The sequence below is a fragment of the Mustela erminea genome, chromosome 1 (genome assembly GCF_009829155.1).
Source record: "Mustela erminea isolate mMusErm1 chromosome 1, mMusErm1.Pri, whole genome shotgun sequence".
In the NCBI taxonomy this organism is placed as follows: domain Eukaryota; kingdom Metazoa; phylum Chordata; class Mammalia; order Carnivora; family Mustelidae; genus Mustela; species Mustela erminea.
The window spans coordinates 72636329-72662251 of NC_045614.1; the positions used below are offsets into that span (position 1 = coordinate 72636329).

The following is a 25923-nucleotide window of genomic DNA, read 5'->3' on the forward strand; positions in this document are numbered from 1 at the left end:
TATTTAGTTACTCTGAATATTCTAGGGAAAAAAAAACCCCTCTGTCATTGACATTCAAGTTTTCTCAAAACATACCTTCCCAACGCAATGTCTCTTCGGTCAACAACTTTCTTGTTGGCCACATTCCTCAGTTTCTAAAGTCATCACCTGTTGGTTGCCAAGCATTTTCCCTCAAGCCCGGTCCTCTTCTGTATAGCAAACACCTAAGTTTACCTACCCTCTAACTTGTAAGCAGATTTGTTCTAATCTTGCCCATTACTCTCAGTCAGCCACATGGGGACAGTCCTCCTATCTTCCTTCACAGGAACCCAAGGTTGGCAGCAGCACACTGCCAGAAATTCCATGTAAGGCCAAGTGAGAAAATGCTTCTTAGGTTGTTGTCCTACAGGGTATGTGCCTGCTCACACGTCCCAGCTTTATACATCTGAATTATTTTTTTCTGCGAAAAATCCATCTTTACAATTAAAATGATAATTATCTAGGGAATAGAAATACAGACTTTAAATTGATTTTCTACCCAAGGCTGTATCTTCCGTTAGTATTTCTGAGTGTCTGTGCTCTATGCAGAGATCAATTTATGTATTTAAATGCTTTTGTGTGCTGATAGCTTGAAGGGATTTTTCTGTGAAAGCAGCAACTTTCAAATGTACAAAAATAATTGATATTGAAAAGTCCTGTCTCTAGGTTTTCTTATAGTTTTCAAATATTGGCTAAATATTTATCCTTTGAGGGCTATGAGTTGGACCTTGCAATGGAGAGAGATTAACTGCCCAAAGTGTGTCACTGATTGGCCATAAGTGAGTAAATACATCAAACTCAAAACCCACCCAACTCCACCAAAGAGGACATGATGGTTTGGGGAGGGTCGCTGGTGAGCACGGACGACCGAGAACAGTTGAGCACATTTTATACTGTGCCTGCGCTAATACTTTTCAAACTCCAGAAACCTATTCTTTTTGTTATGTTGGCTGTATTGCATGTGGCTGTTTGTTTTTCTTTCTTAGGAGAAAAACTGAAGCAGTTCAAAACTTATAGCTTCATCTGAGCAACAGAGAATCATTTTGTCTAAAAACCCACACTTAAAAATTCAAGAACAAAGTCAGTATTCAAAAGAGGAAATAAGAATTTCCTTTCAGTTAAAAAATCGTGTATTTCTGGGTTTTGTTCTGTTTTTGTAGCAAACGTTCAGGACCACACAAATGGTCAAACTCCTGAAAAACCACGAATACAAACACCAAGTGCCTCCGCATGGACACAAACAAGTACTGTTCTCTTGAAATCGATCTCCTTGGTGCTACTGGTTCAAGAAAGACCTATAGCTGTGGTCTCTTTGGAGAACATTTCAAAGTGGTTTATGGAACTTTTCACTGCAGAAGTTACTGCCTATCAATGAGGCCATGATTACAGAAATCACACACACACACACACACCCCACAGCGGGTAGGGAGGACATAACACAGGCTTCTTTCTTGATGGCTGTTTCCAGAAGTTTCCAAAAATAGGCACATCTGGAGGTTACAGTTTGTCTGCCTTGTGTGGAGCTTTGGTTGCAATGTGACATACTTAAAAACACCCAAAGTATATGGAAGACGGATATGCCTTTGTGAGTGAGAGAGAGAGAGAGAGAGAGAGAGAAACAGAGAGGCAGAGCCCACCAATTCTGGCTAGTGATTTCAGCTTTTCTTGCAAAATCAGGCAAGTTGAGAGGGTGTCCTGGTGATGGCTGGGGATGCAGCTTCCCTTGGACTGCAGCCCAGGTCATCTGCACGTTGGACTCAGAGTGGCCCCTTGTATCCCCCCAACACCCATCCACTCCCACCCATCGGGACCCCACACTCACCTTATGCCGGATGCCCCCCCTCCCCACTAGCTATATGGGTCCAGAACTGTGGGTTGGTCTGTGGTGGGTGTTAGTCACTGAAGCAATCTCAACTCTCCTATATAGAGGTAAACAGAACTGGGAGAAGAACTTACACTTAAACAGGAAGACCCACCAAACAACTGACAGGGGAGAGAAACGGCACTGGGAGAGTAGAGGCCATGGGAGTTGTGCCCACAGAGAGCGAGCAACTAAGACTTTGCACTGTCGTCAACTATACTAATGTTTCTGTGGTTTTTTGTTTTTCAACAGAAGCCCACATTGAAAAAAATCACCCAAGATACACTGCCGTGCCAGCAAGAACCACCCTGCTTCAACACGCACCTGCCTAGCTGCCTGGGGTTCTTCCCGTCATCTGACAGTCTCTAACAGTGTGGCCACAAAATGTAAGTTGTGGAGACTGGAGACATCTTGGTCAGGTATTTTCCACAAAGTACGGTACACGTGTCACTGTGGGGTCAGCAGGTACCTTAAGGTACCTGCAAGTATTTATCGGTTTAATGGTTATACACTTATTTTAATATATATTAGGAAACAATAACCACACAGCCCATCAGTCTGGGCACTCGGCAGCATCACTCAGGGGGAGCTTGTTACCGAGCTCCAAGGCCATGTCTCATTAGATGCCTTCTGGGCCAGCTGGTTGGCATGTGGGAATTGTGGCCGCTGATGACCCCCCCCCAGCCTCGGGGAGACGGGTCTCTTCTACTATCCTGGCCTGGTGGCTGTGGACAAGGGTGTCTGGACAATACTACCACTAAGCAGCCTTGTGAGGATAAAGATTTCCCACAGCCCCCAACCCTGGGCTTTGGCAGTAGGTCTCCTTTCTCAAATCAGACACCTTATCCCAGATTTTGAAACATTTAATTCAGAAAAGAATCTGGCATTTTAAAAGTTAAGTTTACAAACTTGACACAGTCTTAACATCAGCAATTTACCTATTTATACATTGTCTAAGAAAATAAGGTCCATGAAGACATCAACAGGATATTTAAGAGTTCATTATAAGCTACAACAATTTGCAAGTAAGTATCCAGTTTAATTGTAACAAGCCACTGTGAGCAAATTTAACTAAGTATATAAAACCATTAGTTAAATACAATTCTCTGGAAATATACATTATACCTACAGTTTGTTGTTGTTGTTGTTTTTTACAGTGAGATTCTTCTTGTTTTCTCCTTTCTTTTAAAATTCTCAAAATGGCAAATCACTGTATGGTCCTGGATCTCCAAGCTATAAAACTGAAATATGTGTTTCCAGCATAGCAGATGGTGACCAAAAAGGCGAAGAACTGGAGAAAACAGAGCATAACAGAAAGAGGGCTTAGGGCACATTCTAATTAGCAGAAGTTATCATTTCACCTCCATTGAATCAGGCACTTATAGCATCCCTTGACTCCAGGCTTTCTTATCTAAAATTGCTTTATTGGTTCAATTACCTTCCTTCTGAAATGATCCCTGGCTATGTTGGTTGTTTCGGGGTTTTTCTGTTTTGGGGCTTTGCTTTTCTTTTTGTCTTTCTTTTTTGGAAACATATCTGGAAAGCTTGTAGTTTTGCTCAAATAACCACAGGGTGTTCACTTCGGGGTAAACATGGTGGTTGTGTATCTGAGAAAAACACATGTATTCCTAATTTAGTACAGACAGTTTTAGACCAGGGCTTAACCTCAGATTGCTATAGGGTCAGTTAAATAAAGGAGTCAAGTGTGTGGGAGGAAGTGATGAATCCACGGGGTATGAATGGTGAGCAGGGAAAATGCAGGCCCTTTGGAAGGGGCAGCCATCAGGCATTTCTGGCTGGTTCTTGCTGCATGATAGCTGGAGCCCAGTGCTGTTAAAGCTTGTGATTTAATTTTTTTTTTTTTAAGTCAGCTCCATTCCCAGCATGGAGCTCAGTGCAGGACTGAACTCACCAGACCCTGAGATCAACACCTGAGCTGAGATCAAGAGTCAGATACTTAACTGACTGAACCATGTGCACCATGCTCTCTACCTTTAAATAGAGGCTTTCAAATATAAATATAAGACTATAAGAAACAGAGGAGGAGGGTTGCCTGGGTGGCTCAGTCAACTGATCGAGCGTCCAGCTCTTGATCTCAGCTCGGGATCATGAGTTCAAGACCCATGTTGGGCTCCACAATGGGCATGGAGCCTACTTTTAAAAAAAAGAAGAAGAATATAATGAACGGTTGTATATCATCAATCAGTTTTAACATGATCATTTTGGTATTCCTGTCTAACCTCCATCCCCCCAACCCCATCCCCACCAATTACTTCTTTTGGGAATGGAATATTTTAAGGCCAATCTTAGAGAAACTTCTAAAACTCATTTTTAAAATCGAACTACAATACACATTTATGGTGTAAATATGCAAAGAGTATGGAAGCACATAGAAAAAAGGCAGAAGCCCCTCAGGCTGCTCCCCCCACCATCCACCCAACCATCTCTGGAAGGAACCTCTGCTGGCGTGTGCTTTCCTAAGCATTCTCATTGCATAAACAAACATCTCCACTTCTTAAGTAAAAATAAAATCATAGTGTGCTCATTTTTTTTTTTTGCAACTGTCTTCCCACTTGAACTGTGGTCAGTAGAATTATTCTCAGACTGTCTCAAATATTTTTTCTTCCTCAAACACTTATCTTGTTCTGCCTATTTGACTTTCACTCAAGCTGGGTCATTTAGCCCCTGCTCACTTCAGGCCATCAGGAGGCCCTAGTAATTTTTGCAGCTTTCCAACCAACAAGATAATTGCCAGAGTGTTAGGAGCACAGGTGAGGCTTTCCTGCCCCCACAGACGGCTCGGTCCTCCTCCTGGATCACCAGCCCCTCTGGGAGGAGAAGACTGTGACCCTGACCACAGGGCAGGTGAAAGGGCTTGGTCACTCACCGATGAGGCTGCCCAGCTGTTGAAATTGTGGCTGTCCCTCTCGGGGGAGACAGAAGATGCATCCACCACAGCTGCCGAGAGGTATAAGACGAAGGCACTGCCATTAAAGCACAGACCCTGGGGGAGACAGGGAGGTGGGGAGGTCAGGGAGCGTGGAAGGTCTGGCACCTCTGGATTGCTCAAGAACTGCACACCAGGTCTGGTAAGAGGTGCATCTGGACACTTGGAGGGGGCAGGGATGAGGGATCTGAGAAGCAGCTTATCTGTGCCTCCGGGCAGAGGGGGCTTCCCACCAGCTTATACACGGCACACCCAGACACCCCTCACCTGTCCCCAAGACCCCCAGGCTGCCTTGTCCTTCGGCCACCTCTCTCCCTTTCAATTTGCTCTTGATCCTTGCTTCATCCAGATTTCAGACTTGGCAACCTACTGGCTGAGGAAGGCCGGAAGCTGGGGGCCTCCCTGTGAGGATGGTGGCCCCAGCTGCCATGGCACTTCAGCACCTGTCCCGGACCCAGAGCTGGGAGACAGCTCTTCCCAAAGCAGCCCCAGCCGATCTTCTATTCCCCTCAGGCTAAGCAGCAATCCTAGCAGCAACTTCTTAAAAATGAAGAGAACACTATACATATTAATAGAGCCCTCTGGAAACTAATCTCACCCTTGGCTTCATCTAATTTTTTCCTATTCTTAGAGAAGAGAGAGATGTAAATCCAAGTAGATATTTGGTTTTCGGTTATAGTTAAACTTCAGGAAATCATACTGTGAAATGTGCAAAACTTGATCCTGTCTGTAGAACAAGGGGGAGAAGTGGGGATGGGATGGGGCAAAGCTGAGGCAGAAAACCAATGCTTTTTACAGGTAGGAAGAGGATGGCTCCTCTCCGAGGTCAGCCACCAAGGGTCTAACAGCTCTCCCTCCGTAATTCAGAGAGACAGGAATGGGTAGGGGTAAGAGGGAAGCACTATCTTTTTCTTTTAGAAGAAAGAAAGGCACGAAGAATTTTCAAGAGGCAGGTCCTCACATTCTGAGGTGGGCTGTGTATCCCTCCGACCACCTCCACACTTTGCTGATATTGTTCTGGGTTAAGGAGATTAACCTTTATGATAAGGGTCAGTCCCAGGATTCAGGCTGCCCATGAAGATCGCCTGCCATGAGAGACGTGCCCCCTGGGGCGTCTGGGTGGCTCAGCTGGCTAAGTGTCGACTCTTGATTTCCACTCAGGTCATGATCTTAGGTATCTGGGATCAAGCCCGGCACTGGGCTCCCCACTAAGCAGGGAGTCTGCTTGAGATTCTCTCTCTCCCTCTCCTCTCCCTCACTCTCCCTAATAAAGAAGTCTTAAAAAAAAAAAAAAAAAAAGTCCCCAGGAAGCCCTGGTTTCCCTGGATGATTCATTATGTTTGCTGGTTGTGGGGTTTTCTTGGTCCAGGAACACATCTGTGCCTTTTTTAAACCTCTAGTGTTTTTTTTTTTCTTTTTTAAATTGCACATTACCTCTAGAGTTTTGCACATATATTATTTGCCAAGTAAAGGACTTCCTTTTTTTTTTTTTCTTAAATGCTGAAACAGTTCGATGTCGTTATCTTTGAGGGGTGTGAGACTTCAGTTTCCATTTTGCAGCATTTTATGGGTAGCAGTTAAGCTTATTCATTTAATAAATTAGCCATGTAGTACATTTAAAACATTAAAATGCATAAGAGAAAAAAAATTAAAAAGTAATGCACGTTCATGGTAACCAAACAAAATCCCGTCTGGACAGAATAATCTGGAGTAGAAAGTCAGTCTACTCCTTTCACCTCAACCCTTTCCTCTGAGGTCTACACAAACACGCACTCTTACACAAACAGAGCCATAGAATCAGGAAACTCAGTGGGGTTTCTCTGTTTCGTTGGGATTTTTTTTTTCTTCATTGAGAAAGATACCAGGGACAATTTCACATGTCAGTACAAACACAGGGACCTCAATTCTTGTCATGACATGAACACCTTCGAATTGAACTTTTCACCTGTTGATAGGCATTTGATGTTCCTAGTTTTCCCAGGATTATAAACACTGCTGTGAAGAATGTCTTTAAACATGGATTTGGGGGCACTCCTGCATGTCCAGTCCCCATACAAGGGGAGAAAAGAGTGAGCGAACTCCTGAGAGGCCAGCCTGGCCAGGACCGCCCTGACACAGGCTCGGGCCCTTGTCCCCGCTGCTGCTCGGCTGCACAGGGAGTGGGAACACGACTCTGTACTAAGTGTGGCCCAATTGATTTTCGCAAGGAAACAAGAAATTCTATTTCCCTTGGAGAGAAGTGGGGAAGAGTTTCCTTCCCCCACACACCACCCCAAAGGGTCCCAACGGGTTCTCACAGCCTCTGTTCGGCTACTTCAGAGCCAAACCTAATGGCTCCCCCCATCTTTCGAGGACTCCCAAAATAAGTATGTCTGGGGGAACACCAGGTGTGGGAAACTAGTGAAAATAGGTGGAGAGAGGAAAGAAAAAAGAAAGGCAAAGAACCTGGATATGAGATTGTTATAGAGGTTGGAAAAAGAGATCTGTGGGACTACAGAAGGGAAGGAGGGCAAGGCAAAGAAAGCTTCAGCGGGTTCTGGAACAGCCCAGAGTGTTTCGGAAACACAGTCCTCCAGAGCAATAGGACCTGAGTTGGAGACTGTTCCAGCTGAACGACCATTGAGCTCCTCCAACTCAAATGACAGTTCTCGCATCCCTGGACCCCAGGGGTCATTGAACAAATACAGTGCCTTCTAAAAGGTTTCCAACTGACAGATGCTGGCGAGGATGCGAAGAAAGGGAAACCCTCCTACACTGTTGGTGGGAATGCAAGCTGGTGCAGCCACTCTGGAAAACAGCATGGAGGTTCCTCACAAAGTTGGAAATAGAGCTACCCTACGACCCAGCAATCACACTACTGGGTATTTACCCTAAAGATACAAATGTAGTGATCTGAAGGGGCATGTGCCCCCGAATATTTATAGCAGCAATGTCCACAATAGCCAAACTATGGAAAGAACCTAGATGTCCATCAACAGATGAATGGATAAAGAAGATGTGGTAGAGATATACAATGGAATACTATGCAGCCATCAAAAGAAATGAAATCTTGCCATTTGCAAAGACGTGGATGGAACTAGAGGGTATTATGCTGAGTGAAATAAGTCAATCAGAGAAAGACAATTATCATATGATCTCCCTGATATGAGGAATTTCAGAGGCAATGTGGGGGATTTGGGGGGGGAGGGAAGGAAAAAATGAAACAAGATGGGATCTGGAGGGATATAAACTATAAGAGACTCTTAATCTCACAAAACAAACTGAGGGTTGCTGGGGGTAGGGGGAAAGGGAGTGGGTGGTTGGGTTATGAACACTGGAGAGGGTATGTGCTATGGTGAGTGCTGTGAAGTGTGTAGGCCTGACAATTCACAGACCTTACCCCTGGGGCTAATAATAATTATATATGAATAAAAAAATTAAAAAAAAAATAAAAGGTTTCCAGCTATTCCCTTTTGGGGAAGGTGGAGGGAGGCTATTCTTTTCTGAAATTTGATCCCTCTTTGGTATAAAATGTCCTCCCCACCCCATAAAGGCACCCATAGATAAAAACCCTCAAACAGCTAGCCCCTTTGTTGACCCTCCACACTGTGTTATTGGGATCTGCCACTGACCAAACCTAACTGTCAAGAATGCTTCATTCCTTCCCAGTAGAGGGGAGGCAGTTTCTTCCAGCGAATTCCTAAAGACTAGAACCAGGGCACTTGTGTCCCCTGGGAGCCAAGCAGACTCCAGGGCTGACAACTGCGGTTGGCCTCCCAGGACCTGCATCCCATTCCTACAAAAATCCTCTAATGTCTCAGTTTCTTTACCCGCCAAACAGAAATAATCCATTCCCTCTTTGCAGTTAGTGGGAGGTGAAACACTTTAAGATCTGAAGGACCCAGCATGACCTCTGGCACTCAGCAGGGATTTCCCAATGATGGCTGCAGTTGCCCACAGCAGGAGGCCACGCCCACCGGCCTCTGCCCTGTGACCCCTGTGGTTCCGAGTGCTTGCAGCGAAGCCAACAGGGGTGAGGTGCAGAGGACGAATCCTCAGAAAAAGCTTTTGTGGAGGTCCTGGTGCTGTGCTCTGAGGACAAACTGTTTTGTTCTGCCTTGAAGTTTGAGCTCAGACCAGATTTGTCAGAAAGCACATTGCAGCCTCTCCGGTAGATGATACTGCCCAGGAGCTCAGAGGTGCTCTCGGGAACCCGCTGTGGTTCCCGCTCCATGTTAAGGAAGGAGACAGTAAATATGCACCTGTATTCTCTTCATATGTGTTAAGGAAAATGCCTATTGTCAAGCCAAGTCCAGTGCAAAGCTCATGCCTTGTCAAGCAAAGAGATATAGGGCGAAACTACCACTCTGTTTTTTGTAGTGTCCCTTGGGAGGTCTCCCAGTCAAGCTTCCAGGGGACTAAAAGGGATCTACTGATCCCTTCTCTGAAATCTTAGATATTCCCCAAATGCTCCAAAAAACCAAAAGTAAATCCCAAAGTCACCTGACAACGAAAACTGTCTAGCATGGACATGGGAGCAATGCAGTCTTTATCATTCCTTTTAGCAGGAAAATGCCTATATTTTGCAGAAATATTAACATGTCTGATTACAGTGCTGCCCCCAGACTCAGGAGGAGGGGTCAACTTATGTAATAAATGCACCAGATTACTTCTTCCTAAAATTTGGAAAAAGAAAAATCGTGATTGCAAACATATCTGGCCTAAAGCTTCCAGGGAAGAGGTGTGGACCCGTATTATCTGTAAACCTGTGTTTTCTACACATTAGGTGCCTAAGAATTATCTGGAAAGCTTATAATAGAGATTTCCAGACCCTCCATAGAGCTTCTGATCCAGTCGGTCTGGGGCAGGGCCAAAGATTTCCAATAAGCTCCCATGTGATGCTACTGGTCCAGGGGCTGCACTTTGAGCAGTCAAATTCTAGAAGGCTCAGTCTGGCACCAGAAGCCTATTGGCTATCTCTGGAAAGTCCCGGTCCGCCTGACCCCTGTCATGCTTCAGTTAGTGTGGGACATACAGTGGGGGCTAGCGAGCGTCCAATCTAGTCTGTTTCTACATGAGCCCCTGCTGGGCGCAGGTAATAAAAGACCTGAGACCTCCACTGTTACACGTGAAAACTTTCTGCAGACCCCACTCAGGATGTCCAGTTAACACTGCTCAACCCACTCGCGATTGCTCGGAGAGGTCGCAAAGGGGCTTCTCAAAGCAGGAAATAGAAACCCCCTCAACCCGAAGTCAGACATGTTTGACCTGTAGCATCTGCCAGTAACAAAATAAGTTTTTAAAATTTGGCTATAAATATTTTAAAATTGAAAGAGTTCACACAAAAGCCCAGATTTCTGGATTGCCTTAGGGAGGGAAATAAACAACAGATCTAACAATTCTGAGAGCCCGTTTGCAATTTATTTCTTTGGGAAGTGAAGAATATTCCCCATTTGGTTAAGATGCCTCCAAACTGTTTCTGGGTGGTGAGAATTCAGCACTCACTGAATTTACACTCACTTGCATAACCCGTCTGGTCTTGGCCCACATGTGAGTGTGCAACCTGTAGGTGGAGGCTGACGGGCTTGCTTGATAAGATGAAGGATTCAACAACTCTAATGGGTCTACAAGTCCTGGTCTCCTGACTGCTGGTTGGGTTCTTATACATTACTCAGGCAGAGGCATGCCTGGAATGGAACAAGATCAGAAAAAAATGCTGGATGGAAATAGAGAGAGATGGACCCCAGCTGTGTGTGCATCTGGGAGAAGTCATGAGGCTCTAAATCTCCATTTTCTGGCTTAAAAAAGGGGGACACACTTCATTATGATGAATTCTGATCAAGCAAATCAAAGCATTTTAAAACTAGGAAGTGCCAGAAGGGAGCATTGTTAATTAAAAAAAAAAAAAAACCAAAAAAACAATATTTGAGGGTGCCTGGGTGGTTGAGCAACTGCCTTCGGCTCTGGTCATGATCCTGGAGTCCCGGGATTAAGTCTCAAATTGGGCTCCCTACTCAGTTGGGGGGGGGGGTGAAGATGTGGAGGGGGGGTGTCTGCTTCTTCCTCTGACCTGCCACCTCTCATGCTCACTCTCTCTCATTCTCTCTCTCAAATACATAAATAAAATCTTGAAAAAAAAAATAAAAGCAATACTTCAATTTTATTTTTTTAATTTTAAATAATCTCTTCACCTAACATGGGGCTCAAATTTACAGACCCAAGATTAAGAGTCTCATGCTCCACTTGATGGAATGAGCACTGGGTGTTAGAGGCAAATGATGAATCACTAAATTCTCTCTCTTAAACTAATAATACAGTACATGTTAACTAATCTGAATGTAAATAAAGAATTTAAAACTTTAAAAATTATATATTTATAGAATTAAAAATATATAATTATATACAATGTATAATTAAATATAATTCATATATTTATATACAAAATTATATATTTATAATATATAAATATGTAATTAATTATATAATCATATAAATATATATATGTGTGTGTATATATATATATGCCAAGCCACTGGTCTGTGGACCATCCAAGCAGGCTCACAGAGAGGCCATGTGTAGGTACTCTGACCCTGGCCAGAGCAGTATCAGCTGCTAGTCATGTGATGACTCCAGCCTCCAGCCACCTTCAAGCCATCCCAGCTGATGAGGGAAGCAGAGCTAGACTGTCCTATTGAGCTCCTCCCAAATCACAAATTTATGAGCAAATCCAATATTGTTATTGCTTAGGGGGGAAACAAAGTCTCATGCTCTACCGACTGAGCTAGAGCATTCTTCTAATTTTTAAATATTTTTAATATTAAAATTATAATTTTTTCAATTTTTATTTTAAATTCTTTTTTTTTTAAGATTTTATTTATTTATTTGACAGACAGAGATCACAAGTAGGCAGAGAGAGAGGGGGAAGCAGGCTCCCCGCTGAGCAGAGAGCCCAATGTGGGGCTCGATCCCAGGACCCTGGGATCATGACCTGAGCTGAAGGCAGAGGCTTTAACCCACTGAGCCACCCAGGCACCCCTCAACTTTTATTTTAAATTTAAATAAATAATTTAAAATTTTAAATTAATTTAAATTTTTATTTTAAATTTAAATAATTAAAATTTGAATTTTTATTTAAAACTTTATTTTTAAATTTCAAAATTTTATTTGAATTTAAAATTTATATTTTATATTTTAAACCACTGGGTAGCTCAGATGGTTAAGCAGCTGACTCCTGATTTCGGCTCAGGTCATGATCTCAAGGTCTTGGGATGAAGCCCCATGTAGGGCTCCATTCTTAGTGGTGAATCTGCTGGGGATTTTCTCTCTCTCTCCCTCTGACCCTTCCCTTGTTCTCTCTCTCTAAAATAAGTAAATAAATCTTTAATTTTAAAAAATTTTAATGTAGTAAGACATTTTAAATATTTTAAAAATATAAAATAATAAATTAATGAAAAATAAATTAAGACAAAAGAAACTATTTTAAAATATTTTGAAATTTAAAATTTTTAATGTAAAAGTCAGTGGAAGTACTTTTGGCTTAGAGAAGAGAGAGACCAGAGATGATATGGAGCAGAAGTCAGCAAACTATGGGCATAGGCCAAATCTGGCCCACAGCCAGTTTGTAGGAATAAAGTTTTACAGGAAAGACTATCACGTTCATTCATTTGCAAATTGTCTACAGCTGATCTCAAGGTGCAAGCAGAGCTGAGTAGTCATGACAGATTGTATAGCCCCCCAAAGAGAAAATACTTACTATCTGGTCCTGTATAGCGGAAGTTTGCCCAGCCCTGATCCAGATAACATCCCTAGGAATTGAGACTCAGCAGGAGTGGAATGCAAGGTACGGCTCATTCCCGCATTTACCCACTTCCTCTCCTGTGACAGTCTCCAAGTTCTCTTCTTCCAAGTTCCAAGCACTTTGCTCAAGACACCCTTTTAAGACCCCTCTTTCTCCATAACAGCATTCCTTACATGCCCTCGCCCCCCTGGGCTGTATGCTCTCCCTGTGACTGCTACTTCAAGGGGCTCCCCTTTTTTGATTCCCCACATCCAAATGAGTCTTTCCTCCCGGTGCCCACCCAGGGAGGCAGGACCCCAAATCCAGCAAGGCTGGTTGTGCTGCCCCAGGTGGCTCCGGGCACATCGACTGGTTTTACTTTCAGAACCACATTTCTGAGAATCGTAGTGGAGAATCCTCCCTTTTGTATTTGGGAAAACCGTCAAGAGGCAGTGACTGTGTTTTGTGAAATCGAATGAGACCTGCTTTCTTGTGGGTTGACTTAGCTCTGAAGGCAGCTCCCAGGAAGAACAAAGCCAGGTACATTTTGAGCAGTGATGGTGCTGTGGGCAAGGCCTGCCAAGTTCATTTCTGTCTACAACCCACAAATACGCTATACTTCAAATCTGGTTTATCAACCAGTTATTGGGAGCTGGATATTTTTCTGATATATTGGTTGAAAATAAAAAGAGAATATCACTCTAGAGGTCTGTTTCATACAGACACATGTGGCACTAAATGGGGTTCTTTTCTTAAATCATGCAGCTACTTCAAATTCCCCAACAAGATTGCAAATGCTCCAAGGCAAGGGAGACCTCACCTTTTATCTCTGTGAGCTCCCCTTAGGATGTGCATGCTCAGTCTTCAAGATGACACTAAATGCTGGCTCCTCCTGGAAGAGTTCCCAGCTGTCCCAGCTAAGATGGTAACTTCCGTCACACTTTCTACAGGGTACCATGATGATGGGATGATTTCGTATGTTAACCTGCCTGGGCCACAGATACACAGATATTTGGTCAAACCTTATTCTGGGTCTATCTGTGAGGGTTTCTGGATGAGACTAACATTTGAATCTACAGAGTGAGTAAAGCAGACTGCCCTCTCTAAGTGGGTGGGCTTCAAATCAGTTGAAGAACTGAATAGAACAAGAAGGCTGAGTAAGTGGGAAGTGCTCCTGCCAGACTGCCTTGAGCTGGGACAGCAGTCTTTTTTCCTGCCTTTAGGCTTGAATTGAAACATCAGGTCTTCTTCAGTCTCAAGCCTGGTGGCTTTCGGACTAGAACTTAGAGCATCCCTAGTTCTCAGGCCTTTGAACTCAGCCGGGAACTACACCATCAGCATTCCTGGGTCTCTGGCTTGTGGACAGCGGATCTTGGGACTTCTCAGTTTCCACAATCATGTGAACCAATTCCTTCTAATAAATCTCTTTATACACACACACAAACTAAAGCCCGTGCTTCTCTAGAGAACTCTGAGTAATACAGAATTTAGAACAAGAGTGGGGTAGAGAGATTTTGGAACCAGGAGTGGGATGTTGCTGTAACAAAGATCTAAAAATATAAAATTGGCTTTGGAACTGGATAATGAGTAAAGGCTGTAGAATTTTGAAGAACATACAAGAACTATGGATGCTGAAGCTGATTAAGACTTTATCTATTTGTCAAAGAGAGAGAGAGCACAAGAAGGGGAAGCAGCAGACAGATGGAGAAGCAGGCTCCCTGCTGAGCAAGGAGTGGATGCAGGACTCGCTCCCAGGACCCTGGGATCACGACCAGATGCTTAAATGACTGAGCCACCGAGGAGTCCCAAAAACTGGATATTTAAATGAGGAGATTTTTTAAGCAAAGTGTTCCTCCTGTTTATAGTAAAATGCACAAGGAAAGAGATGAATTAAAGAAGAAACTGTTGAACTTGAAGGTTTGGAAAGTTCTCAGCCATCCATATTGCAAAAAAAATAAGAAAGCTTGGGGTGCTGGGTGGCACAACTGGTTGAGCATCCAACTCTTCTTGGTTTCAGCTCAGGTTGTAATCTCGGGGTCTTGGGATCGAGCCCCATGTTGGGCTGTGCACACTCAGCATGGAGTCTGCTTAGGACTCTCTCTCCTCCTCTCCCTCCATTCTTCCCCCCAACTCTCTCTCTCTCTAATAAATTTAAAAAAAAAACTACTAAAAGAAAGAAAGAGCTTGCTCCAAAGAGAACAGTACAGGTGTGGCCAAACAACCATTTGATAAAGAGATCATGGATGCAAACCACAGATCTAATCATGTGTCAGCAGAAGCCAGGAACGGCTAAGGGATTATACCTGTGAAACTGCTGCCATTTGAACGAAAAGGGTGGAGATGGGACAAAATAAAGAATTGCTGCCGACTTCGAACCACAGAGCCATTTGGCTGTGAATACATGCCAGTCTTCCAGAAAAAAAAATGAATCACCGAGAGGCTGATGCAGAGATGATCAGGCCCCAGGGAAAAGTTGGTTACTCCTCAGTTTCAAAGGGTTGGCCTGCCTCTCTGGGTTCTGTGTCTCAGGGGCAGGGTCACCCAACAGATGCATAGGGGTGACAATGCCACCCCAGGAGGCCTAATGGCAGAGCACTGAACCAAAGAGACTTATTCTGGAGACTTAAGACCCAATAGAATTTGTCTTGTAAGTTCCGGGTTTGCCTGGGACTCACCTCCCCTTCCTTCTTCTCTATTTCTCCTTTTGGAAAGGGAACATCTATCCTGTGCCTGTCCCACCACTGTATCCTGGAAGTACATAACTTGTCTGGTTTCACAGGCTCGCGGCTGGATAGGAATTCTGCCTGAGGATGAACTGTACCTCCAATCTCATCATACTTGATCTCGATGACATTTAGGCGAAACTTTGGATCTTAGACTTCAGTCGATGCTGGAACGAGTTAAGACTTTTGGGGAGGCTGAGATGGAATGAATGCATTTTGCACATTCGAAGGGCATGATTTTGGGGAGGCAGGGGCAGAATATTATGGACTGAATGTCTGTGTCCCCCCAGGTGCACAGAAGCTCTACTTGACAACATGGTGCTATTTGGAGATGCAGCATCTGAGAGGTAATCCGGGTTCGATGAGCTCTGGAGGGTGGGAAGAGATGAAGGAGAGCTCACACTCTCTTTCTCTTCCATGTGAGGCCCCGGCAAGACAGCAGACACCTGCAACTCAGGAAGGGAGCTCTCACCAGAGACCAGCTCTCCTGACACCTGACTGCATCCTCTAGAAGAGTGAGAAATCCGTTTCTGTCACTTAAGCTACCCAGTCTGTAGTGCTTTGTTATGGTGCTGGAGCCAACTAAGACAGGTGCATTTGCTTATCTATTTCATCCCACACCATGTGTTCCTCTTAGTTTATCCCACACCCAGTACGGCGTCTGAAGCCAACACAAGCATCCAATCATCCTTGACTGCACTTGCTTCCAATTATGAAGACACCCATTTATTTGAACAGCAGTTCATTTTTCGTTCTAATTCTGCACACACTGTGCTCCCCAACATCAAAGAGGTCTGTGTGCAAAAGGCTAAGGTTATGGCCCCAGGAGGGGTTCGAAGGAAGTGAGGTCTGCTGAGGCTGATGCCCTGATGTGCCTGTTTCTAGGTGATGGTGTTTATGGGGAATGAATGAAGAAGTGAACTTCTCTCTTCATTCAGTCTTCCGAGAACCGGTTTGCTATTTTGACTAAAAGAAATTCCTGGATGTTCCAGCATGGCCAGTTTCATACCCAGGTATAAAACACCTGCTGCACTGGGTTCTCCCTGGCTTTGTCCCCTGCTTTGCTGGCAGAGCAACAACCCTGAATTCCAACACTAAGAACTAGGAAGGACTAAGTTCCACCCTACCTAGTGGGCAGTGGACAAGACGACGACCCCTGGCTTCCTTACCACCGTTGTCCAGGGCACCTGGGGAATCCTGGTGTAGGTCATTGTAATGTAGATGATGAGGAAGAAGACGGTGAGGACCCAGTAAAATACAGCTACGAACATGACCCAGCCAAACGCAGGGACCCGGAAGTACTCGGTTCCAGCAATCAGCGTCCACACCAGCAGTCCCAGAACCTGTAAAATGGCAGAGGCAGTTCGAAAGAAAAGGAAGACACAAGAGGAAGGTAAAGAAGGAAGCAGGGAGAGAGAAAAAAAAAATGTTAGGGTGCCATTTACAGCTTTTGTTCATATGCACACACACACATGACTTACGAATACAAAACAGGGGTTGCAGACTCAAGTTTGCAGACTCACGTACCCACAAATGCCAGGGAGGTACAAGAGATGAACGTGGTTGGCTGAACAGAGACCAGAAAACAAGAAAAACTGTATCTGTTGTAAGGGGTGGTCTCTACTTAGCTCCAGCCAACTGCTCTGGGCCAATCTTTTATTAAGTAAACTCTAGCCCCCAAGGTGGGGCTCGAATTCATGACCCCAAGATCAAGAGTTATATTTTCCACTGGCTGGACCAGGCAGGCTCCCCTATTGTGGGTCAGTTTTGCTAGATTGTCATCTTTATTTTCCCCTCAAGAAAACACAGAAAGTCAAGTTTGTACAGGATCATCTTGATTTTTAAATGTTGGCACTAATAAGGAGTTCTGAAGCACTACGAGGGGAGAAGCTACACACACCTGCTCACAGGCTGATGCTTTCAAGGAACAAGACTGCAGGTCCACTTGAGGTGGTCCACGGAACTATCTTCTCTCAAGGGACGAACTTCTGAGGACTCCCCACCTGCCACCGCTGCCCTCTCTGCCCTGTCCCCTGGCAGATGGCAAATAATGCATGGCCTGAGAGAATTTTCAGAAAGGAGAACACCCAAGGGCCCAGTGCAGATGCCGGCATTGAGCATTTTAACATAAGCTGTGCATTTATTCCAGGAAGAGCCATCCAAATCTTCACAGCTGATGAATAAGACCAAGCCCAAAGCCAAATCAATCTCCAATTGACTAAAGGAAGATTTCATCAAGGGAAAGGAAACCGATCTGAACTGTGGGCATCTTTAGTCCTGAACAAAGGAAGGCCAGCACAAAGGATGCATCTCATATTCCAGCACCTTCCAGGGACCAGGACTTTATTCCTAGGTCATGAAAAAGTTAGTATCCCAACCATATCCCCAGGAGTCCAGGGCTGGCTCTAGCTGTTCAGGCTCAGGACAAATTATTTCATTTCTCTTTTAGCTTTCTTTGTGGCATATGGAACAAAATACTACAGGAATTTTAATCACAAATCTAGGAAGATTGTTTTCACTTATTTGTTTATAGCCTTTGAGAGCACTAAACTCTGCCAAAGCTTCCTGCTGTGAGGCCCCAAGGATGGGTGGGACACACATTGAACCAACCCTGTGGTTCATAACTTAAAGTCTAGTGGGGAGAAATATCTGAATAATTGTGATTGTGGAAAATGCTATGAAGGAAAATGAAGTATGAGTGTATAATAGAGAGATACACCCTTGTTGCAGGCATGGGGAGTGTCAGGGAAGGCCATACTGCAGAATATCCTGAAGACCCAGGAAAAGCTAGCGAGACGGACAAGCAAGAAGACAGCAAGGGCAAAGGTCTGGGGGGGGGGGGGGGAAGGGCTTTGCTGTATTCTAGAACCTATAAGAAAGTATACTAAGTTAGGACACTGGTGCAAAATGTTTGAGAGGTCGGAGAGGGTGAGGTTATATGGGCCCAGGAGGCCTAGGGATTTTGTACCTTCTCCTAAGGGTGGTGACAGGTTGGAACAAGACAGTGATAGGACCAGGGTAAAGTTTTAATACTGTCACCAGCTAGACCCCAAGACCTGACCTTTACTGCTCACCTGCTTGTAGCCACTGACCTCTGTCCCACATTTTTCCTTAAGCTCTGCTTTCTAGCTTATCTCTTAACTGAGAAAAAAGACCGAACGGGTACAACATCCTGTGATGAAAACTGAGACTACCCCTCAAGCAACAGCGAATGCTTGGACCCAGAGTTCTGGTGGCCCAGAACCCCCAGAACAGTTTGAACTTAAACCCCACTCATGCCTCTACAGAGAGCCCACAGAGTGACCCAGGGAATGACTGACAGATACCTTTATCTTATTATAATATTACATCTCCAGGCACCTGGGTGGCTCAGTCAGTTAAGCGTCTGCCTTCAGCTCAGGTTGTGACCTCAGGGTCCTGGGATGGAGCCCCGCATTGGGCTCTGTGCTCAGTGGGGAGCCTGCTTCTCCCTCTGCCCCTCTCCCCTGCTCATACTCATTCATGTGCTCTCTCTCACAAGAATAAAAAAATCTTAAAAAAAAAAAAATTTCCCCACAAGCTCCACAGAGGAGCCCCAGCCTCATTTACATAACACACAATGTATGTACAGGCAGGTTTCCTTAGGGCACACACGCAGCCTTACACTCCCCTCTACATGCAGTGACAAATCTAAATATTCATCCTCACCCTAAATAAAAGGAACCCCTTCACCCTTGCCTGGGGAGTTACGGCGTTGGAAGTGATTCCCCGTGATCTCCTTATTTGCTGCACGAGACCTCCGCCTGGTGGGGTTTCCATCCGTGTCTCACCATGGAGAGAACGCACATTAGTTTGGCTACAGTACTACTCTGGCTGCTTGGGGAGGATAGGCACGTGGAAGGGAAGGGGGTATGTGTGAGGAGACAAGCTCACAGACTGTCACAATAGTCCCAGTGGGAGAAGATGATGTATTCAAGACCAAGATGGTGGCAGCGACTATTGGGAAGTGAGGGAATTCCAGACACACATCCCAAGTGGCCAGGGCAGGACCTGAACAAATTTAGTAGGTTAGGACAGAGTGGAAAGATATGCAGAGTCTCTGGAAAGATGTACGGTGTATAAGAGGACTGTCACTTCCTCACCTGAACAATGAAACAAGAACAGGTGAAGGGGCGGATCTACACCACAGCTTCAGAGCTCCGTTTTCAACCAACCCAGCCTGAGGCGGGCAGGACCTCCAGATAAGGATGACAAGTGGATGCTGCAGGGACAAGGGTGCAGGCCCCTCTTTTCAGAAGGAAACTTACTGTGAGGTCATGAAGCCCGCAGACAGGTTTCCGAGGGACACTGCCCACTGCTCACTGTGAGGAGACCACCTATCTGCTACAGTTTGGATGCTGTGCCAGGGAGTTCAAGACAGACTCTCAGTGTTGCTGCTTCCCCTTTGGAGGTGAAAGCTGCGGTTCCTTTTATCCATTTGATACTGTATATGATTCCAAAGCAATGCTTAATGGAGACGTGTTTTTACGCTTCCATTCGTGGCAGCAGAATTGATCAAAAGTGAAGACGTGCAAAATGAGACAGAATTCCAGAAAGTGCTAAGCCTCACACGGACGGGGTTTCGGCCTGAATTCATCATAACTGACAGGTAATCTACACACAGAGAGATCCTCATCGGATCAGTGAGACTGATAATAGATGTAATCCAGCACGGTGGGGTCTGAAATAACATCACGGGATTCCTGATTCCAACTGAAGGAGTCAGAACAGCCTTTTGTTGGTGATGCACAGAAGAAACATCACTGTGTGAAGAAACACAGCAAACAGGGTCAGGTTGTCCCCCAAGGGGAGTGCAAGGGTTTAAAAGTCTCCAGCATGAGCCTGTGTCCAGGTCGACCGGCTCCGCTAACAGCTCTTGGCTCTGAATGCAAAGACGTTTTTCATTATTAAAGCAAGCAGGGCCCACTGTCCAGAGACGCTTTGTTTAACAGGCTAGCAGTGCTCATCTTTTACACACGGGGACAATTTCGTTAACTGAGTCATCTCTTTAAAAGCAGGAATACCTGACCCATGACCTCACCCACACAGTTAAAAGAATGCCCCCGTCAAGAAAAGAATTCTACCCAAGTGAATTTCCTAGATAACAGAAACAAGAAGCAAGCCTTTCGTCTACCACTATACCAATACTGACGAAAATCACTCTACAAAAATGTTAGTCCTCCCCTGCTGGCTGTGCATGTGTGTATTTAAGACAAACTCTAGATCTCTAGATCTTTATTTGCTTAAGACAAACACTAAATCTTTATTTGCTTAGACTACAAAAATACTGTTTGTTTTTTTCACTGATGAGCATTTTTTTTAAGGCTAAGACTTTTTTGAATAGTAAAGCTAGGACTTAAAAAAAAAAAGAATTCCCAAAGTGATCAATGCAGGTAAAAATTTAAAAAATATAGAAAGTATATATAAAATATACAAACAAGCAACAACCCCCAACCACTTACAAATTTCAAAAGAAACCAATACAAAAAATTTAAATCTACTTTTCTTAACTTCTTTTCCTTGCATCTGTAACTACCACCTGAACATCCTTTTCTTTCTCTCTTGAAAATATGGATCAGGCTGTACACGGGGCTTGTGACTGGCTTCTCTCTGTGAATAATATCATGGGGGACCTCCTTTCACGCCACTACATACAGATCTACACCAATTTTGACAGTTGCCCAGTTTTCTATAACTCGTGTAACCAGTTCCCGATGGAGAGAAATTGAAGTTATCTCCTTTACGCTTGTATAAAAATGCCCAGGGAACATTCTTATAATATACACCTGAATTCCAGGAAGGATTCTGAGAGGCAGAATTTCTAGGCTATTTTAAGTATTAGAGATACTGCCAAATTACTCATCAAGGCCTTGTGCTAACTGTACTTATACTAAAGCATGCTTTTCCCTTCAACCCCAGGTACCCATGTTTTAAATAATTTAAAACCCAATTTAAAAAAAGAGATCATTGGTCGAGCCCCGCATCGGGCTCCCTGCTCCGCAGGAAGCCTGCTTCCCTCTCTCTCTCTCTCTCTGCCTGCCTCTCTGCCTACTTGTGATCTCTGTCTGTCAAATAAATAAATAAAATCTTAAAAAAATAAATAAATAAATAAAAATAAAAATAAAAAAAGAGATCATTGAGGCATCTGGCTGGCTCAGTTGGTACAGCATGCAACTCTTGATCTCGGGGTCATGAGTTTGAGCCCCATATGAGGCATAAAGAGGACTTAAAAATCTTTAAAAAAAAGAGAGAGAGAAAGATCTCATGTTTAACCTTGCCCTGCTTCACTGAATTGCAGCATAGAGAAAAATGTACAAATCCACAATGAACAACTCAACGAATTTTCACAAACTGCACAAACCTGTAGAACCAGCATCCACGCCAAGAAACAGAACGTGACCAGTGCCTGGAAGCTTCATTCTCACTTCTAGTTACTCCTGCCCTCCTCTAAGGGTAACAATCATCCTGATTCCTAACACCTGAGTGGTGCATGTTTTTGAACTTCATATACATGGAATCCTACAGTAGGTATTCTTGTGGTTTGGTTTCTTTCACTGAGCATGGTGCGATTCAAGCATGACACTGAATGTCACTGGTTCATTCTCCTGGTTACGTGGAATCACTGGCCCGGCTTGTGAAACCACAGAGGGCTGGGACCCAGTCTCTGAGATTTTTCCGTAGGTCAGCAAGTCCCAGGTGGTGCCAATGCTGCCAGTCCAGAGTCCACACATTAAGAATTGCTGGTGTATGGGGTGCCTCGGTGGCTCAGTGGGTTAAGCCTCTGCCTTCGGCTCGGGTCGTGGTCCCAGGGTCCTGGGATCGAGCCTGACCCTGCCTCTCTGCCTACTTGTGACCTCTGTCTGCCAAATAAATAAATAAAATCTTAAAAAAAAAAAAAAAGAATTGCTGGTGTATGGGGTTGTGGGGGGGGGTAGGGAGAGGGTGGTGGGGTTATGGACATTGGGGAGGGCATGTGCTATGGTGATTGCTGTGAAGTGTGTAAACCTGGTGATTCCCAGACCGGTACCCCTGGGGCTAATAATATATGTTAATAAAAATTTTTTAAAAATCGCTGGTGTACAGCACTCTTTTTGTTTTAGCTTACGTTTTCCTGATTAGTGGTGAGGGTGTGATAGCACTTTTTCAAATGCTTATTAGCCATCTCGAGTTCCTTCCTTATTTATTTATTTATTTATTTTATTATTTTTTTTTTAAGATTTTATTTATTTTTTTGACAGAGAGTGATTACAAGTAGGCAGAGAGGCAGGCAGAGAGAGAGAGGAGGAAGCAGGCTCCCTGCTGAGCAGAGAGCCCGATGCGGGACTCGATCCCAGGACCCTGAGATCATGACCTGAGCCGAAGGCAGCGGCTCAACCCACTGAGCCACCCAGGCACCCCCTTCCTTATTTATTGATATGTTTTTAAAAAATCACTTTCTTCCTGATTTGTAAAGGTTTTTAGAGAAGAGGCATGGTAACGCCACATGTGGCAATATTTTCCCCACCCAAGTTTGTTTTTTAACGGTTTTGTAACAGTCTTTTGTCTTGCGGAAGTGTTAACCTCTTATGTAGTTAATGGGTCCCCCTTTAAGCCTTCTTCTATTCCCACCTTAGGAAGGTCTTCCTCAACCCAGGATTACGCAAATATTCTCCTGTATTTTCTTACAGCTTGTATACAGGTTTAGGTCTTTAATCCAACTAGAATTGTGTTCTCTATATGGGGCAAGGAAAGGCCAATTTTATTTTTTCTAGCAACTAGTCGATTGATCTGTTACCACATATTGGTGACTTTTCATATATTGGGTTAGTTTCTGGAATCTTTATTCTCTTCCACCCATCTGGGAGACGGCGGTACCAGTGCCAGCATGGTAGCTTCAGCATGTATTTTAGGCTTCTGGATAAAGATGTCAAATTGAACACACGAGTCTAATTTTGCTCCTTCCCCAAACCCTTCTAAAATTATCACGAGAATGGGATGATTAGGAAAGGAGACAAAAGCGACACAGTTTCAGCAGCTTGGAACACGTGGATGAGGGATAACGGACTTGGCCACTGTGAGAAAGCTGGGGTCTAACTAAGCTGGTTCATGGGGAAAGGCAAGAACCAAACCATGGTCGCTGCAAGGTCTGAAAAGACTCAGGCACCTCTGGGACTAGAACAGCGACTGAGAGAGAAGGGGGGAAGGCTAAAGTCGTGGAGTTGCAGAAAGCTGTTTTAAAGTAGCTGGGTCCTAGACTGCTTTAAAAAAAGGGGGCGGGGCACTTGGGTGGCTCAGTGGGTTAAACCTCTGCCTTCAGGTCATGATCTCAGGGTCCTGGGATCGAGCCCTGCCTGCATCGGGTTCTCTGCTCAGCGGGGAGCCTGCTTCCCTTCCTCTCTATCTGCCTGCCTCTATGCCTACTTGTGATCTGTCTCTCTCTGTTAAATAAATAAATAAAATATTTTAAAAAGGCGGGGGGGGGGGCACCTGGCTGGCTTGGTCAGTGGAGCGTGTGACTCTTGATCTTGGGGTCATGAGTTCGAGACCAAAATTGGGCACAGAGGGAAGAAGGGGAAGGGAAGGGAGGGGAGGGGAAGGAAGGGCTGAAATGACTCTTCAGTGTGAAGACTTCCCCATCCTTCCACTCCCTAACATTTTCCCCTCCACTGGGTTCTTAGGGCACTGGCAGTGAAGCCTTCACTCACCCAAGAGAAAAGACCTTGGGGATTCACCAACACACAGCTTGGCCCGGCCAGTCCACAACGGAGTTCCAAGTTGATAAGCCCCACCTATGTGCTTAGAGCATCCGAACAGCTTTGCATTTTCAAAACGCAGGCAGACAACCAAGGTTACCAGATCTATGATGACAAAAAAGCCGTATAATGGGGCAGGGAGCTGAGACCAAAACACAAACTGGAAGAAAGTAACTTTGAAGAGGGAGAGAGAAAAAAAAATCGGTATCCTCAGGGAGAAAAGATATTACAGTAGTGAAGCAGAAATAGGTTATAGGAAGGACACAAACAGTCCTGTGGGAAGAAAATTCGCTTTTGAAATTACAAATAGGCTAGCAGAAATTAAAAACGCCTGAAAGTGGGACATAAAATTGAGAAAATCTTCTAGAAAAGATGGCAAAAAAGACAAAAAGATGAAGGAAAAAAACAAACAAACAGGAAAAGAGGACAATTAGAGGACGGGTTCAGGAGGTCAGGTGTCTGAATGATACATTCCAGGAACAGAGACAGGAGACAAAGGAGGGAAAGAAGTCAACCACAAGATAACTCAAGAAACCTCAAAATTTAGGACATGAATTTCTACATAAAAGAACTCCCCTGAGAAGCCAGCAGAATGGATGAAAATAGACACAAATGGAAAAGGTACAACATGAAATTTCAGGATATCAGGTACAAAGATTTTTTAAACGACCAAAGAACAAACAGGTCACCTATAGACCTGAATAGCGTCAGAAAGAAGAACAGCTTTTTTTTTTTTTCTTTTTTTTTAAGAATAGCTTTTGAACTTTACTAAAAGCAATAGGATACTAGGATATTAGAAGACACAGGCAAATGCTTTCAAATCGGAAAATGACTCCTAACCCAGAAACTACCCAGAAAAATTATCAATGAAGAACAAGAGGAGAATACATTTTTCCCCCCAGACATGCAGTGTTGGCTATGACTCACCAAAACGAGGGCACAAACTCTAAAAAAGGAAACGTGTAGGCTGACCTGTAGACTTAGAGTTAACACAGGAGGGAGGTAAGGGCAATCCCCGAGAGGAGCGGAAATCAAGCAGGACAGGCGCCCCGGGCCAGGCTGGTACGGTGACTCAGAAGACAGGCATTACAGATGTGATCATCTCCTGCTTTATGTCACTTTATTTTCTTTTTAACCTGGCAAGGCAGCTAGGAAACGAGCTCCCTGAAAATAAGGGAGGAAAATAAGAAACAGGAAGTGAAGTGATGCCAGGAAACAAAAAATTCAGCCCAACCCAAAGGCAGAGGGAATTCCAAAGTGAAGGAAGATCCCCGGGAGAAATTCATCCAGGATAAAAATTAAACTGTGATGATCTGATGTGACTGCCCTAGGGGGAAACCTTCCTGAGAGGCTGTTATAGGAAAAATTGGGGCAAATTAGCTACCAAAAAAACGCCCTAAGCAAACAGAAACAGCAAGAGAGACAACAGTACTACTATTAACTTCGGTAAAAAACAAAAGAAACTACAAAAGTTGTTTGTAGTTAGATGTTCACTACAATACTCCATCCTAAATGATATTTGCATAGAGATAATAGTAAACACTAAACATTGACTTAAATGAATTATAATACGGAGAAGGGAAACAATGGGAGTGGTGCACTGGACGGACTTGTGTCCCCCTGCCAAAATTCCTATGTTGAAGCCCTGACCCTCAATGTGATAGTATTTGGAGATGGGGGCCTTTAAGAGGTACTTAGGTCTAGCTGAGGTCATGAGGGCAGGGTCCTCAATGATGGGATCAGTGCTTATAAGAAAAGGTACCAGAAAGCACCCCCAACCCCACCTGCCTCTGCTATGCACTGAAGAAAAGTCATGCAAGGACTCAGGACGAAGGCAGCTGTCTTACAACCCAAGGAGAAAGGTCTCA

General features: G+C 44.3%; 1 protein-coding gene across 2 annotated transcripts in view; it reads right to left on the reverse strand.

Annotated features, from left to right (window-relative positions):
* Positions 1–2727: 2727 nt before the first annotated feature.
* CMTM8 (CKLF like MARVEL transmembrane domain containing 8) overlaps positions 2728–25923 on the reverse strand; it is a 104760-nt gene continuing 81564 nt past the window's right edge. The window contains exons 2-4 of one of the 2 annotated variants that reach the window (XM_032320530.1): positions 16475–16648; positions 4767–4883; positions 2728–3170 (exon numbers count right to left, since the gene is read on the reverse strand). In XM_032320530.1, the coding sequence (XP_032176421.1) occupies positions 3087–3170; positions 4767–4883; positions 16475–16648 (375 nt within the window). In that variant the 3' untranslated portion in view covers positions 2728–3086. Of the gene's footprint in view, positions 3171–4766; positions 4884–14690; positions 15674–16474; positions 16649–25923 lie in introns of those variants that run through there. The other variant, XM_032320434.1, reaches the window with a different exon arrangement.